The following is a 17,418-nucleotide window of genomic DNA, read 5'->3' as shown; positions in this document are numbered from 1 at the left end:
GCAAATGTTAGTTAGCTGTTTATGTAAGGTCCCCCCCAAGTTGTAATTGCTGTGTGTCTGTCTTGAGACTCTGGCTAGCACTTCATTATCATAGGTGACATCTGAGATAAGCCTCAGTGACTAAGATTTCTTCTGAAGTCTTCTTTCTCCCACGTCCATCTCATCTTTAAGTAATAAACACAGCATAGCATGGTGCAGTTCTGCCCTATTTTTGTACATATTGCAAGTGTGCCAGGATGGCGCTTCGTGCTGCTTTCCCAGTTCTCCCTGGTTTCTTTGGACTACTAACTCACAGATGTTTCCACTTCTCTTGTCACATAGGACACTTCTGAAAAGAGCTTTCAGCACTATTATCTCTTTAGTAAATTTGCTACACAGGAGTTTTGTAGAGCCAAAGGAGAATGGTACTGATCTGGAGCCGCAGATTTAAGTGTTGTGCCAGACAGTCAAATCTTTTCAGAATGGGAGGGGTTTCTGTTGATGGGTTTGTCAGGAAAATACACAACTTTAAAATTTTTTTCTTATTATTTTTTGTTTTATGTAAAGGGAGTGTTTTATGCCTCAGGGATTCATTCGTAACAGGTGGAGAAGCAGATCCACATCTCACATTATGCAAGATGCTTTTTTAAATGGTAATAAGTTTTATATCTCTCTATTTTCCTGAGAACGTCCAAGATTAAAGCTGGTTTATAATTTCCTGCACGCAATTTGTTGTTCTTTCTTCAGTATTTTATCAGCTATTATTCAGGCTCCCCAGGGAAGTGATCATGGCACCAAGCCTGTCAGAGTTCAAGGAGCATCTGGACGATGTTCTTAGTCATATGGTTTAGTTTTAGGTGTCCTGCGAGGAGCAGGGAGTTGGAATCAATGATCCTTATGGGCTCCTTCCAGCTTGAGGGATTCTGTGATTTTATTGAAAAAGCAGGCCTTTTAGTGCGTTGCTAAATTGCAGTACAGAGAAACAAAGAAAATATCCTCTAATTTTGGGACAAGAATTAATGTGTTAGCTTTTAGTTTCAGTTACACCCTGTAGAAGGTCTACCAGTTTGATTGCAACCTGCTGTCTTGAGCAACTGATTGAACTCAAATTCAGTAATAGAATACAAACATGAAAATGGGTGTATGTGTTTATAAGGCATATTTTGCTTAAGTGTGTAACAACTATTTGAGTGGTTTCTTCCCCTCTTTGTTCCTCTACATTGCTCATTAATGTCTGAACTGATGTTTTGTCTTTTGTTCAAACTTTTGAATATTATTCTCCACAGCTGAGTGATTTTCTTACATATTTCTACGTAATGGATGTTAATCTAGAGAAAATGAATGCATTTTGGTACTGCATTGCCATATGTGGTTTAGAGGTGCTGTAATAACTGATTGTGATAAACCTCATTTGTTTGTCTTTTTCATCTGAAGAAAATATTTGGAGATTTGTGGCTTGAAAAATAGTTGGGGAACATGGCACAATATAACATTTTATTTAAATTTCTAGAATGGGCTGTAAGATGATCTGGATATCGGAGTCTTCTAGTCGATAGATTGAAATCATAGCATGCTATTTAAATTTTGTTGATTTTTAAACACTGATTATTAATAACTGGCTTTATTTGCATTAACTTTTACAGAATTTGGTGTTTACAGTTTAAAACAATTTTTTGTAGTTCCGCTTGCGTTCACTCCTTCCCTTCTTGTTCTCCAAATTGTAACCTAGAGCGCTCTCCCTCCCCTCAGTGCAAACCAGTTGGGGCGAGGGGGGGAGCAGGGGAAAACTCCAAATCTCTGTGAACTGAGTTTTCAGCTGAGCGTGCCAGAGGTGCAGTTGTGCTTCTGTTTCTTTTACTTCTTTCATACTAGGGTGATCATTTGTACTGAGTCTTTAGACAGCAATACAAGGTAAATAAACAAAGATGCCATTCTTTTGTGTAAAAATGGAGCTGCTTTAATGAAACACTTTTTGAAACAAGAAACATTCATCTCAGACTGATTATACAAAACACTGTAAGGCTTTTTAACCTCATTGCTAGTTGAGTCATATCTACAGCCTTTCCCTCAGTAATTAGTTCCCTTTGTTTCACTACATTCCCACCTCTTACGTTCTCTGTCATGAAAAGAACTCTGGCTTTTCTGACATAATTGTTGGACAATTTAATTAAAACTTAACTGGAACATGAGAAAAAGCCAGTAATATTCAAGGTGGTGTTTCTTCTACCATTCACCTGTACAGTCTCCCTTCTTCATTCTTTTCCCTACTCTTATCATAAGTCATGTGAGTCATTTTCAGATTAAAATCAAATGTTGTACCAGGCTATACTTCTCCTCTAACCTTTCATGTAACACATACACAGTTTCAAGAAGTAAAAATAAAATGTAAAAATATTCTGCTGTTGATAATATATCAATGCCACTAGAGCGAAAATCTTGATAGGAAAGTAACATATTCAGAATGCTGCGTTGAAGTTAATCCTTTTCATAATCTGTATCAGTTCTGAATCCCAGGGAAAATAAAAACTCATTCTGCGAGGCTTTTTTTGTAAAGCTTTTCTTGCCATATTTATTGATATGCAGGGGAAAAAAATCCCACTTTGTACTTTGTACTTTTGTACATTTGTACAAAAAACTTCATACCTTGCAGAAAGTTTGGCCAGTTAAGTGCTCAGACAGAAATCAAAGTGGATGGCCATTAGTTTTGAAACACCTTGTGTTATATTTTATGTTATATTGTGTTATATTTTATGGCAGGTCAAATATAAAATGTTTTTACAAGTAATTATGGTGTACAATTCATATTACAGTTTGTTCATAAATATCGAAGAGAACATTTATTTTTACAAGGTACATAAAGAAGGCAATCTGAGTTGGGTTAGTTGAGTTTAAGGTCTAGTTACTGTAAAACTGAAGTAGAAACAGAACTATGTTGAGTTAAAAATCAGAAAATATCTGTTTGCTGTGGAGTGCTATTCAGAAGATACCATGACATCAAAATGGATTTGGAAACAAATGCTACACTGTACATGTACTGAATATTAATTAGCCATGTCCCGGATTCAGACTTTGTATGGTTATTAAGCTCTTACAGGCTTGTCTAGGAATTGTTTTGGTTTGACGTGAGGAAATAAGGTTTGTTTTTTAAGTCTTTCTGTAAGTTTGTAATATAAATGCACAACACTGACAATAAATAGCAATGTCAATATTGTCGCTGCTACATCAGCTCCTTTTTAGAAGAAATGTAGCCTTTTTATTTCATTTATATAAGTAGCCATAATAAGTCCATGGTCCAGATTAGTGTTAGGTAGTTTTTGGTTTGTCTTTAGCAAAACAGAAAACAAGCTAGGATTTACATTTGGCAGCACAAATATATGGTGCTTTGATTTAGGATTGTAACTTAAAAGAGAAACACTGCTTTAAAGTAAATAACGAAACATTGGCTATTGAGGAACATATGCTCCTCAAAGGAATGACGGCATGCGTTCCTGTTGGCCTTGCACCCTTTGCACTTCATTGGAATTGCATACATTTAGCCACAAAAAAAAAAAAAAAGTAAAAAAGAATACTTATTCTCATAACAGTGTTTTCAAAACTATCCTTTAAATACGGATTCATGCAATTGTCAAAACAAACATTACAAACAGGAGCAGAATATGTCACAAAAGTCACATATACAGGTGTTTTTTTCAAGTATGCATTATATATCCAATACAACATCCTTTAGGGGGTGACAAGGTACATGGGGCACGCTGAGGTTTGTGTCCAAATGACAACTTCATTGAATCAAATGGAAGATGCCCATACACTTAAAGATGTACGTATCTTCTATGTAAGTTGGAGTCCCAATGATTTTGTAAGGACTCTGTTGGAAACAGACTGAAGGAGCTATTTGGGACACTGGACCCTTGAACCAACAGGCAGTAACAGCTTTGATTCTTAATGAGCCCATAGGCTGGAAACATCACACTATGGTTAGCAGGAATGAGTAAAGCGTTTGTGTTAAACCTTGAGATAGACTTGATCTAACCAGACGAGAACAGAACTGTCTAAATCTCTGCCTCTTGTTAAAAATTCTCATATGTGGAATATGTGAGAGTAATTTCTAGACAAAATTAGAATGAAGTGAAAGAAACCCAATGAAGAAAATAGGAGAGTAAAATATATCAGAAATGGCAGCTATTACAGATTCATATCCTGCACGATGGTTCTCATTCAGTTTCTAGAACCCAAGCAGCTGGACCACTGTCTAAACTTTGGCATTTACTGAAATAATTTCTTAAGTTTTACCACTATGAATTGAGTTACTTTTGTAAACTTAAATACGTATGAGATTAGTTACTAACTACAGTAATCGATTCATAAAAGTCAGAACACTAAAAAACTAAAAGGCAAAATATGTGGTAAAACTTTTCTAGTATAAGTTTATGAGTTACAAAATTCAATAAGACAGATTATGATTGGTATTCATGAATGAAAAATCATTAATGTAAATTTAAACTAAAATATGGTGAAATATTTGAGAGCTTTTTAGAAATCACTTGCAGTGTAAGTTATTCGATATATATTGCATATATATTTTACAGGAGTTTCTAAAGCCAAGGCTCTTAACGGTGCTGAAATACAATGACCTAATCACATATTTAGAGAGGCACTATCAAGTACTACAGCTGCTGTGATGATGGACATGGTTTCTGTAAATAAAAGCAGTTTTAGCCTGTCATTATTTGTGTTGGTTCCATAAAATGCTGAAGCATTAGAACATCTGGCTTCTCTTTCAGCAAGGTATAGCTAGTCCATAGCAGTATCGACTTGGGTAAGAGGATTTTGATTATCAAGGCTGTTTTTTAACTTGGTTATCAAAGCAAGTTACAACTCTGTAGATAAAGAAAGCTGTGATGTAACACTCAAAATATGGAGCACGTACTGTTTTAATCACAGAAGCGTTCAACTTGTTTCAACAGATAAGGAAATACAGGGAATTTTTAATCTTTTTTCTTTTAATAGCACATTGTTATAATACTTTACATATACACTGTACAATAATTCTTTTGTATCAGAAGACTTTCATACAGAAAAAAATAGTTATATAAAACATTCCGTAGTTCATCAGAAAGGTTTTTGAATAAAACCTGGGGCTCTCTTAATCTGTAGGTTAACAGAAATAGGGGGCAAAACTCTGGCAATTATTTTGTTCTCATACATTCATATGGGTAAAAGGGAAACTTGTTATGCCTTAGAGGACACAGAGGAGCACTCTCAGCTTGAGCCTCTCTGTACAAAGCATAACTGTACAGAGCAGCTACCTCCAGGAGATTTGTTCCTCATCTGGCGTGAGTGCCAATTCCACAGACTCGTACTTCAGCTGTACAGGACAATTTGTTTTTGTTTCTAAGCAACAGATACATTAGACGATGGCAATTCAAAGCTGTGAGCGTGCAATGTTTGATGGAATTAGACTCCAAAGCTTTTTAGGAAGTGATCTTTTTAAGGTTCGCTGATATCAATAAACTCTTTCTCTGGGGGAGGACCACCTCGGTACCAGCTGCAAGTGCCATCGCTTCTCTTGATACAGGCGTAGTGCTTGGCTTGGTGCCCATATAGCTTTCTTTCGATCAGCCAGTCTGTCCAGAGGCACTCATTTGGCATGGTGATTGAACAGGGCACCATGTAGCAGGTAGTAATCTAAACGTAAAATAGCATATTAATTCAGTACATTGCAGGTTTCTTTAAAATGGTATTTATTCTCAAATATTATGAAGTATATGGTGTATAAGAGAACAGTTCCCACCAGTAAAAACTGCTAGTGCCTGTAAGGTGGGCTCCACCATCAGACAGAGTTTCGTTCTGTACTTACTTTGCAGCCACAGCCCATCTGATATCTCTGATTAAGACTCTTCTTTTGAGACAAGGATAAATCATCCCATGGTTCAATGTAGTTGCACAAATGGATGAGGACTTTACCATCACTTGAAATTTGACCTACAGCATGAAAAATAGGGCATGCAAATAAAACTGTTTTCTAAATACTGGGATGAATTGCAAGAATACCTAAAGTTTTTAAGTAACTGCACCAAATTAGTCACATTTCACCCTTTTTTCAATGAATGTAATTACAACTGAGAGAACTATTCTGCTGATTGCATGCTGAAAAAAACGTAAAAGATGTAAGAAGGATATTTTTCAAAAGATGATGATAATCTGTAATTAGAACCCCAAATCTGCATACATGTAGGCATGTGGTGTCTCATTAAGCATGTTTACATTCCTGGGAAAATCGGTACTGTTGCTTTTAAACAAATAATCGCATACTTCCTATTTACTAATTACATAGTTACTGACCTTGACTTCCTTTAAAACTTTAAGATTGTTGGATGAAGTATGGAAAACACATAAGATCACAGTATAATTACAGCTTTACAAAATATTTACATTGTGTAGTGTTTGTATTATTTAGTACAAAAATATATTCTTTTTTAACAAAGGCTTGCATATTTTTGTGAAGACAACCTAAGCTGTTATTTTTGGTTTCATAGGTATATTAGTTTTGCTACATTTTACCTGTCAAAAGATACTGCTTTTTGTTGTTAGCTTCTAGCTTCACTCCACAGAGTGACGAATCAAAAGGAGTATAGACATATTGAACATCCTTGAGCTTTTCAAAGCCTTTAAACATCTGAAAATGTTCAGAAACAGAAAGTCAGCAGTGAAAAACAAACATGAATAAACTGTTGCAAGTAACAGCTGAAAGAAGTATATGGTGCAGCTCTTTAATGAAATCTATAGAGTCTGAACTTATAAGAGAAAATACCAAAAATTAGACACCTTCTCTGCACTAAATGAAATGTGTCTTATTATTTTCAGAAGGAAATTAGATCTTTGTTTTTTTGTTTTGTGGTTTTTTTATATTATTTTTAATATTTTTTTTTAAGTTTCTAAATGTGCTTTTTCAGTGTTTTTAATGGCTCTTTAAAGCTTTTCCAATTTATATTCTACTGGCATCTTCCACTTAAGGAGTAATGCAGAGACCACATTCATCTTAAACAAGGTGCTACAGCACTGTAAGATGAAAAAAATTCTTGATATATTAATATGGAAGATTTTATCTTGACCATTGTAATGATGCATGTCTTCAAGGACATGAAACATGCTAAGAAACGGAGCATTGTTCTTATATTCAGTCATTAAAGCAAGCTCCTTTTCCACATCCAGAGTTTTGCCCGATGCATCCTTCTCAAATAACGGTTGGAAAATGGGATCGGATAAAACCAAAACGGATAGGTTCAGGATCAAAGCCTGCGCAGCGTTCAGATTGCCCACTCCTTAACTAGCTTTTCCAACTAGGAAAATAATTCTTAAATAAGCTGTTTAAAGATCAAACTGAATTCAGTTGTGTCCAAATGTGAGAAGGAACCGTAAGATGCTAATCAGCCTCGGAACGCCTGTCATCGCCTAATGTGACATAACGAATTCCCAGCGCCTTGGGGGCCCTGCTTGGTGACCTCATCCCGTGTGCTGGCAGCCACGGGCGGTCGCAAGGCTCCCAGCTCCCAGGGGCAGGCTCTCCCAGTCGCAGCTGGCGTCACTGGAAAATGTGTTCCTCTTGCTCAAGTTCTCTCAGGAGATTTAAATAGTACAGGGCACCGGAAAATACACGGTAATATGTTGATTTTTCTGAGGTTTTGTTTATGGAATGGAAGAAGCCAAAGCTGTTGTAATTGGGCTTCTGATCCAAAAATATTAGGTGTGAATTTGAAATGCTTAGTAGAAAAAAACCAAACACAACAAACCAAATAAAAAACCAAACTGGTATCCTGTACAAAGCAGCAGTGAAAATAATAGGAAAATTTATATAATGATGATGAAATGCATCTAATTTTATTAAATCAGCGTGGTGTGTCGGCCCAAAATAGAAGTTCTTGGGGAGACGGCGGAGCAGGGAAGCAGCGGCCTGGGGCAGGGACTTCCCTGACCGCCAGCCCCCCACCTCAGCAGGAGCCCCAGGCCTTCCTCGGGATTCCTGCTGTCTTTGAAACTTGAATCCCCTGCTTCTGCTATGCCTAAATCTGCCCTATTCAGGGTATGAGTACCGGGCATGGGTGCCTAGTACATACTGACTGTGAGCTGCACAGGTATCCTCTGATCCGTGTTCTCTCTGTTCAGAATCCTGGGCTGGGATGGACAGTAGGGTGCAACTTCTCTTCTAATACCTCATCACTTGATCTAAATTAAGAGGCATTATGCAGACAACACAAATTGATTTAGGTATTAAAAAAAAAAGATAAACATCCATGCCAACTTACAATGGAGATCTAGTTAATAAATGAGTTTAATGTTTCTTTTGTTGGGGTTTTTTTGGTTGCTTGGTTGGGGTTTTGTTTAAACTGCAGTCTGACCTATCTCAGGTTTTGACCTAGTTATTTGTTAAAGCATTTCTTAAGTTTATAACCTTCTGTTTAATTCAGTAAATCACATTTGATCTTCTCAGTCGTATTCTCCCATCTCCTGGAAGTGTAAAAGGATAAGCTTTCTCTGTAAAGGGATGAGCTGGCTTGATTCAGTGCTGCATTCTGGTGTGGTCCATTTACATTTGAGGTTCTGCTGAGGTAGGAGAGTAGGATGAGGGACTGGGAGAACCGAGAGGTGTGTACTAAAGTCTGAATTGTCCCTGTCCTTCTGAGGTATGTAACTGAGACCCGTACACGGCTATTGCTTGACGATGTTAGCATACTTTTCTTTTAAAACTATCTATATGATTTGCAGTATCTCAGGCTTGCTGCTGTTATACTAATTACATCCTTCTCTATTATCCAAGCATTTTCAACTATATCAAGGCTTATTTTATTAGCTTTATATAGTAATTAATATCTAGCTTTAAAACTGCATGCATTATTATAAAGCATAAATACTGTTGTGTTTAGCTTAAATACCGCCTCGTATTCCCACTGTGAGGGGACCCACCCTCTTGTAAAAGGATTCTGATTCTTTCAGTGGGTTTCCATCCATGCAGCTCGTGTGGAAAATACTTAGCAATTTTGCTTATGCTAGTTCAGTTTGGTAAAATGTGTTGACTTCAGGTATGACAGTAATATCTTGGGCCTTACTTCGGTACTCTGACAATACAGGACAAAGCATCACAAAAGCTAATGACGCTGTTTTGATATTTAGCTGGCTCCTCAGAGGAAGTATGATGACCAAGTCAGTAAGAATATTATGAAGACAAATTTTCAATTGTATGTAAATAATGTATTTTTTTCTCTCTTTAGTATAATGCTGTAAACGTTACAAAAAAAGAGAAATGAACAGTAATTGTATAGCTTCTTAACATGCCAACCCATATATATTAAATTAATAAACCCCATTATTATTCTTTTTTTTATTTCTGAAAATTAATAGCAAAATCATATTTAATATCGGTATTTTTGGACAGAAATGTTTTAATGCTAAGCCTAATGCACTGGATTTAAAATAACAGAAATACAATTTTTGTAACAGAAGTAGCATAAACAGCCACACTAATGTTACATGTCAAACAGCCCAGAGAGTAATATAAAAGAGAAACAGCAGCATTTTGTTGGATTTACAGTTGCAGTAAAATGTAACCTCTATAGGTTCTGTGTTTCTTTCCCAAAAGGGGAGAAGAATTGCTGAGGGAAGTCAATGTAATGAATTTAAATGAATTTTAATTTAATGAATTTTAAATGACTGTGAGTGTGGCTTTAAAAATATTCATCAAAACTAATACCAAGTTGATAATAATGTTTTAGTTTAGTATCCATCAATATGTATATTGATAGATACTACAGCTCAAAAGAGATGATTAGAGAATCTATTCTTACTGTGTTACATGAAGCTAATTCTTAGCATATCCCTCCAGTGCTGTAGATGCTTGTGCAGAGGGTTAGCCAGAAACTCGTGATCGGTGCCATCTGACAGTGACAGGACTGTTCAGTTTGTCGTGACTGCAGGGCATCACATTTACGGCATGGGAAATCAGTCCGCAAGCACTCAAGAAAAACTGCAATAGTGAAAAGGGAATATTCTACCGTTTGACATACACTGATGATTTAACTTCTTTTAGATGCTATCCATCTGAGGGGGAAGGTAAGAAATAGTGTTATCACGTTGTTGCTCTGGTAAACCGAGTGCTCAGTTATTGAGGGAACTGAGATACACAGATGAGGCCACCAATCCGTGAGGCTCAATTTGAAGATCTCTGGCAAGCTATTTCTGTGATATTAGTCTGTAAATCATCCTGCTCCATGGGGGTGGCCAAGTCTGGCCAACTGCATACAATTTTATATTATTTTAATTGATTATTTTACACCTACAAATGTTTACAGGCATGAACTATTTACAGTTCTTCTTTTTACTTTTGTAACGATGCAGACTTTATCCATAACACATTCCTATAGAACATCTGTTAATTTAAAGGTGAATGTTTCTCAGTAACTTTTCAGTATACACAGTCCTGCTTATTTTTCACCGGTATGCCTCCTCTGAGCTGTATGCTTTAATATGTCAGGTTACGTCACTGCGTCAGTTCCTGTATGGTTTCCCAGGCGCGGGCACAGTGGCCTGTATGGGTTTGTTTCAGTGCCCCAGAGTTCGCTAGCCGCCCCAGAAAAGATTTGCAGTTTACAGAAGCTCCTGTTCGCTCACCTGCTCTCCGTTGCGGAGATTTTAAACGAAAATCCTTCTGCCGGGTTTGAGCAGGGAGCTGGGTCCCAGGGCAGCCGAGCAGCCTGCGTGCCAGGGTGGAGGCCTCAGCTCCTCTCTCTTCTTAACTCGCTTCTGGCCAGGAGTATGAATTTGGAGGGTGGGACTGCTATGATCCCTTTGTCTTTAATCTAAGCTTGTATGTATGATGTAGAGCATCTTTTATTAGAAAATAAATCTCTCTGGTTTGTCTAGTCCTAACTGACTTGCCTTCTGAAGCTTAGTGGAATTAAATGAAGATCTCTTACTGATGCCTGAGGTTTGAATAGGCCTCCACTTACGAAAATTTAGGAGAAACTCCAAAGGAGTTCCAATATTTCAAAGATTTCAGTGTGCTGTTACTGAAGAACAGGATTATAGACTGAAAGCAATAAAACAGACTAGACTTCTCATTCTTCATTTTTGTGATGAAGTATAAGATGATTTGCATTTCTATAAAGTTACTGAAGTGTTGAGAGCAGCAACGGAAAATTAAAATGCTAATGGGAGGAAAGAGAATTGCTCTGGTATTTATATAATTATTTCTGTAAAGAAACATTTGAAAATGCCATAAATCATTTCAGAAGACAGAAAGTAGCAGATGTTAAAGAGTTTGTGGGTTTGTTTTAGCAAGGTGAAAAGAACGGCTTGTTGAAATTGCTATAAAACCTTAACAGAAGTCATGTGTGATAACCATCCTTGTGAATATTTTAGGATATTCTAGTTTACTGTAGATTTTTCTTAGTAAAACTCCTGTGAGGTGATCTACTGATAATACAATTTGAAGGACTGAATTTTTTTTGGAAGCATGTAGCTGTTAATAGTGTTCTCCTTAAGTGTTCCCAGTAAATGTAATAATAAAAATCAGTACAAGTAATTCAAAACAGTATGCTATGAAAAATAAGATAAAACCACCTAGAAAACTTCAGCCAACCAACCAACCAAAAAACCCCACTGATGCACACAAACATATCTTAATTGAAGCAGACTACCGATTTTTTGTGTATTCCAAAACCAGGTAGATCGTGGGCTTTTTTACATCACTGAGTTTGACAGTGACTTTAATGAGATCAAGATATGTCGTCTTAAAGTATATTAATGAATATATCTCCTTATTGGAGCTGAACAAATGATGGAAAAGTCCTGTGAGATTCTGAATGAGTGTCCTTTTGGGTGCTCCCATTTTGTGTTTGCTTTCCTAGCAATGTTCATACAAATGGATTTTTGTTTATATGAATATCAAGGAAGGACTCCTGTTTTTGCAAATAACCCTATTCACTGATGAACAAAGGTCCTTGCTATTTCAGCTGGAAATGCTTTCCTCTGTTTATAACGTTTGCAACATCCAGTCAGAGAGTGGATATATCATAATACAACATAGGTGATCAAGTATCCACTAGAAATAGCAAATGTATTGAAGACCATTCATAGATTGAAGTAAGTTTTCAGAAAGTCTTCATAAATCAATCATGAATAACAAAAATTTTCATCAAAATAGTTATTTAACAACTCATGAATGTCAGAACAGCTTTCTTTTCTTCCTCCCCTTCCCATCCCCCTCCCACCCCCCCTATATATTTTATTCCTACTCTGATCTATTCTGTGTAGTTCACCTGGGTCTAACTGTGGAGGCAGCTAGAGCCTTTTCCAGCTTTTAAAGCATTTAGGGCTAAATTGTAGTCATATACATAGGTTATCAGCATTGAACTTCAAAATAGCTAAGTGATGCCATATACCTTTATTTGTTTGATTTCATACCGGATCATTTTGTGGGTATCAAGAGGATCATCACTGGCAGGAACCACCTTTTCACTGGATATTTTTGCTCGAATCACTGTAATAGAAAAAAGATTTAAATGCAGATAAGCCTATGCCTAATTTTACAATCAGTAGCAGAAATTATATTGATAAATATTTAGCATTGTCTTTACACTTCAGCTAGAATTAGATTTTAAGGCTTGTTACTATAACACTAGATGGAATTGATTTCTGAAAATAAAACTAAGTGGGCTGCCTATGATATAAATCTGATTTTCCATGAATCTGGAAACCTGAATTAAGTTACCACTCGGTTTTGGCAAAAACTATCTATCAAAATCTTTGAAAGACTTTAATCTCATACAGTTGTTTAAAACAGTCATCATTATAATCAGTGAGCAAAAGAAAGGGACACTTTGGCTGATGACAGAAGAATTGTTGATCAATTAAATAGACTCGAAGTTAACACTCTGAAAGATTGTGCCAGATTAAAGCATCAATTTTATGTATGAAATCAGAAGACAAGAAGAGAATAGTCTTTAATTCACTTTTCTGAAATTATAGATTTTAGAATTTTTCATAAGATGTCATTAATTGTGTTAACCTGTATAAATTAATTACTCCCTCTTTTGACACTTTTTTAAAAAAAAATTCCTGTTCTTCAAACAAGGAAGGTAGGAGATTTCATGAAAGAAGAAATGGCTTATTTTACTATCTGTTTGTTTGAGTATCCCTCTTGTATATGCTGTTTAAAATATACAGAATTATTAGGCACAGAGGATAACAGGATTCTAAGAATATAGTATATGGCCAAAATATTTTGGGGGGACTTCTATCCCCCAAAGGTACTCAGAGTCCTGTTTTTGTTCTGGGAGGCTGCTATTACAGCTCCTCTGCAGATGTAGTACTTGTTAGAGCAAACGATCTGTATCTGCATGGAGAGATACTGGTGAAGGCTGGAGCAATCAGCAGTTGAACCCCACTTCAAGTCCAGTTCTCACTGGGCAGATACGGATCTGTGCGAGGACATTGGCATCTGCAGGTATGAAAGAGACCAGAAAATATTCTTCAGCAGGAGGGCAACTCTCAGGCACCTTCTCCTTTATCTTGGTTTTTTTTGTTTTGTTTTGTTTTGTTTTTTCCATGCTGAAAGGAACCATTCTACCAAAATAACTGTGAAACAGGCATGAGGTTTCAGAGAGTAAGTTAGGTTAGAAGGAGTCTCTGGAGACCTAGTCCAACCTCTCACTCAACTTGAATCAGGACGCTCAGGGCTGTGTGTGACCAGCTGAGTTTTGAGTATCTCCAAGGATGGGAGTTCTGCAGCCTCCCTCAGCCCCTGTCCCAGGGTTTGACCACTCTTACAGTGAAGGCCTCATACTTCCAGTTCACTGAAAAAACCATAAAGCTGATGCAGAGGAAAACCTTTTGGCATCAAAATTGTGGTTTTCCCCAACAAAGACTTCTTTGATAGATTGACCTCCTAACATCATATCAAAAGAAAAGAAATTAGAAACCCAGACTGTATTACAGCATAATAGAGGTCAGTCCCATCTAATGATGGGCAATTCTCATTTCCTCACTTATTAGCAGAGTAAACTAGATGTAATAATCAACATGATGCTGGTGCCTACAGCTTCAAAGCTTCAGGCATCTATCTTCTGGCACAACACTCCCTCCTCCCAAGCCATTTAAACTCTTTTAAAGGAGCATTTTAGTCTTATGGGTTGGATTGGAAGAAAATATTTTTTTTAAAGTATGAACAGCAAATTCCTCATTTCAAATGGTTAGTGGCATCATCTCTTTAATCATCTGCAGATGTGTTATGTTCCCACAAATTAACAGTACTTCTTAAGTGCTTTGATCTAATTCCAGATAAAAAGTGTTGTGGATTCTGCATACTATACTGCTGGAAAGGTCAAATTATAATCATGTTGCTTTGTTTTGCGATGCTTTCCTTTGCATCATTACTTCCTAAAAAAAAGGTTTTCTCATTAAAGTGTCCATTCAATATGGAAGGTAAGGGGTGAGACAACCGTTAGGAGCTAGCTCCGTTGTTTTCTTAATACCGTAAGATAGTTTATATACAGGCAATCTTTTCCTGCCTACTCAATGCAAACATTTGTAGGTTAATTAAAACTACTTTTCCTCTTGTGTTTAATGTTCAAACATTACTCATGTTCATATTTTTATTAAATTCTGCTTGTTAGCCTCTGAGAGGAATATTACAGATGATTGACGATAGCTCAAAGAGTTTCCATGGAGTTATGCAGGACTGAAAGTATATTTTGGGGTTTGTCATTAAGAGATCTTTTTCTGGGTATGTAGAAGAAAATGAAAACCATTTTTATGTTGTGTGTGTTTCATTTATTTGTTTGTTTAAGAGAAAGCTTCCAGATGGCGAAGGAAGACCAAATTGAGATTGATTTTTTAATTATTTTTTTTAATGACAAAAAAGTTTTATTGTTACAGGATGTCTAAATCTTTCATTATTTGGCTTTTGCTTTTCTATTCTGAAACCAGATTCAAATGCACACGGATCTTTTTGGGCCTTTCAATCCTGCTGGGTTTTTTTCTGTGCTTTAATATTTCTTTTTTTTCGATCAGCGTCGTCTAGCTGTCTCCTAAAACCTCTGATTCATGTGGTTGCTTCTGTTTTTAACCACAAGCACTTCCTGATTTAGCATTCCTGGTCCTAACCATCTCCCTCTCTTCACTCGTGGTTCAGAGGGTGGTTATAACTTAGGATTCCTCCTAGTCTGCACTTCTTTTCAAGGAATGGTTTCAAGTATACCATGGCTGGCTTGGCTTCTCCTCGGTTTGACTGAGAACCTCTGGTTGTTTAGTGTAATAATGTCATTTTATCTGTCAGACGGTTATTGGTTCCGTATGAGGAATTTGCATATATGAAATACATATGCATAACCCTCATATTCTAATGCCAGTAATTGTCTGTCTCAAATTCGTTCTGCATTAAAAACATATACTGTTTTTCAAAAGACGTTCACTCTGATATTTCAGTAGTAGGATGCAGCACTTCTGTGGAACTCATATTTTGTAATTCACGGTACTTTTGTAAAATCTAAACTTTTATCCTCACTTTGTAGCTGGAGGCTGTCTCAGGTAACTGAACTGGGAGGATGTTAGTGTGATGAAAGCCGTGCAGGGGCCAGGCAGACCCTCAGACCAGGAATGCTACTGGCCATTGCTGGCTCCCACCATTGCAGAGTCCCCAGTGCCGAGCTGCCCCCTCCCTGCTGGGATTGCCGGCGCCATAGCTCATCACAGCTCTAGGAGGACGATGGTCTGTTTAGGAAAGAGTCCTGTCTATTAGACATTCTCTGTTAGAAATTCGCTAAGAATATTTTTATTCCTTCTTTCCCGAATAGTAATAAACATCTCCAAACCGTTTTTGCGTCAACAAAAAGTAATTTTGAATGGGGTAAAGGACAGAACTAAATATCATATCGGATATATCTGTGTTTATACAGTCCGGAGAAAAGTGTTGGGGTTTATACAATACCAAAGTGTTATATATACAATACAGGTAGAAAGTTAGGCATTAACTGCATCTTTTCCAAACCTGGGTGATTTCTCTGTGAAATTAGCTACACTGATTATTTACCTTTAAATAAACTGTGCCATCACCTCATGTTTTAGAGATTTTTATGATCATGAGGTACTACTTATACTAGTGGCTTAAAAAAAAAAATAAATCCTCTGCTGTTAGATTAATTTTACATCACTACAGCGACATACACAATGAAATATGACAGGCAACGCAATGAACTGCGCAGTATACTGCAGGCCTCCTACCGAGTCATAGATAATGGATGGAATCGGAATAGAGTAAATCCTTGCGCTGTCCACTGAAATTTCGATGTTCCTTAAAAGCATTTTTTAGAGTGAGTTATTTCTAAGGTATTAACAAAAGGAAAACTGTTTAGTGAAGAATTATTCTCATTGTTACAAGTTAGCGTTATTAAAGAATATGTTCTTTATGTTACTATTTTATATAGTATTATTGTACTTGGACAAGTTTCAAGATGTTGCTATTTAGCCTTTATCCTTAACCTGTTGGTCACAGGACTACTGTTTGAAGAAAGGCAACTTTACTCAACAAAAGTATATTACTCCTTCAAAAAGGAAACTAAATTGGAGTTTACTCTCCAAATTAACTATATTATCCTAGTAGGAGATAAGGGAGAAGGTAAAAACTGATTAATAAATGAGATTTTTTTTTCCCAGCATCTGTTAAATATTGGCAATTATACAATAAAAAATACTTACATAGGAAAATATTGAAGATATTGCTGGACATAAGAATAAGAAATTGTAATTGCTTTTGTGCATTCTTATTTTCAATATATAAACCTAAAAATGATTAAAACATAAATAAAAATATAAAAAACTTGCTAAGAGGAGTATAAATTTTAAAGATGGACAGATAGGGAGGCAGACACTTGGAGCTTTGAAAATCTCTTTTGTCATCTGTTTGCACTCTAAAAACACTCAAGCTACATCCTGAACTAAGTTGTCAAGTGTGTTAAGATTACAGTACTATGAGAAATAAAGATTACTGTTAAACTCTTTTTTTTACTTAAGTTGGATTTAGTTTAGTATTTTTCTTTCTGGGATGTGATTTTTGTCAGAAGAAAAATATTTCACTGTCTTCTAGAATGAAAAGAGATTATTATCGCCATGGATGCATCCAGTTTGAAATATTAGCTACACTGGAGTTTTCATTGTAAATGGTGATAAACTATGTAATACCTAAGATTCATAAATTAATATATTTTTGGTTAAGGAGTTGCAGCTTAAAGCAAACTTCAACAACAAAAAACCCCACCCCAACTCCAGAGTTAATGAGCCTCAGCCCTTCAGCGATAGGTAGGTTAAGGGAATACAAAGGCAAGGTTGTCTAGACTAGGATGCCTTAGCTGCTTTTCGTGAAATATTTCGTGAAAATAAGAGCTAGATCCT

The 17,418-nt window shown here is 36.4% G+C and overlaps 2 protein-coding genes across 2 annotated transcripts in view; one reads left to right on the top strand and one right to left on the bottom strand.

The window, feature by feature from the left end:
• Window positions 1–17,418, top strand: part of SYN2 (synapsin II) — a 193,575-nt gene that overhangs the window by 100,656 nt on the left and 75,501 nt on the right. The gene's annotated exons all lie outside the window — the stretch shown is intronic.
• The window catches only part of TIMP4 (TIMP metallopeptidase inhibitor 4), a 29,235-nt gene continuing 13,712 nt past the window's right edge, over window positions 1,896–17,418 (bottom strand). Inside the window, exons 2-5 of the mRNA XM_005239318.3 lie at window positions 12,414–12,511; window positions 6,541–6,655; window positions 5,837–5,961; window positions 1,896–5,664 (exon numbers count right to left, since the gene is read on the bottom strand). Coding sequence (XP_005239375.1) covers window positions 5,467–5,664; window positions 5,837–5,961; window positions 6,541–6,655; window positions 12,414–12,511 — 536 coding nt within the window. The 3' untranslated portion in view covers window positions 1,896–5,466. The remainder of the gene's footprint in view (window positions 5,665–5,836; window positions 5,962–6,540; window positions 6,656–12,413; window positions 12,512–17,418) is intronic.

The sequence above is a fragment of the Falco peregrinus genome, chromosome 5 (assembly GCF_023634155.1).
Source record: "Falco peregrinus isolate bFalPer1 chromosome 5, bFalPer1.pri, whole genome shotgun sequence".
Taxonomy (NCBI): Eukaryota; Metazoa; Chordata; class Aves; order Falconiformes; family Falconidae; genus Falco; species Falco peregrinus.
Note: the sequence above shows the minus strand (reverse complement) of the source record. Positions and strands in the feature narration are given on the sequence as shown.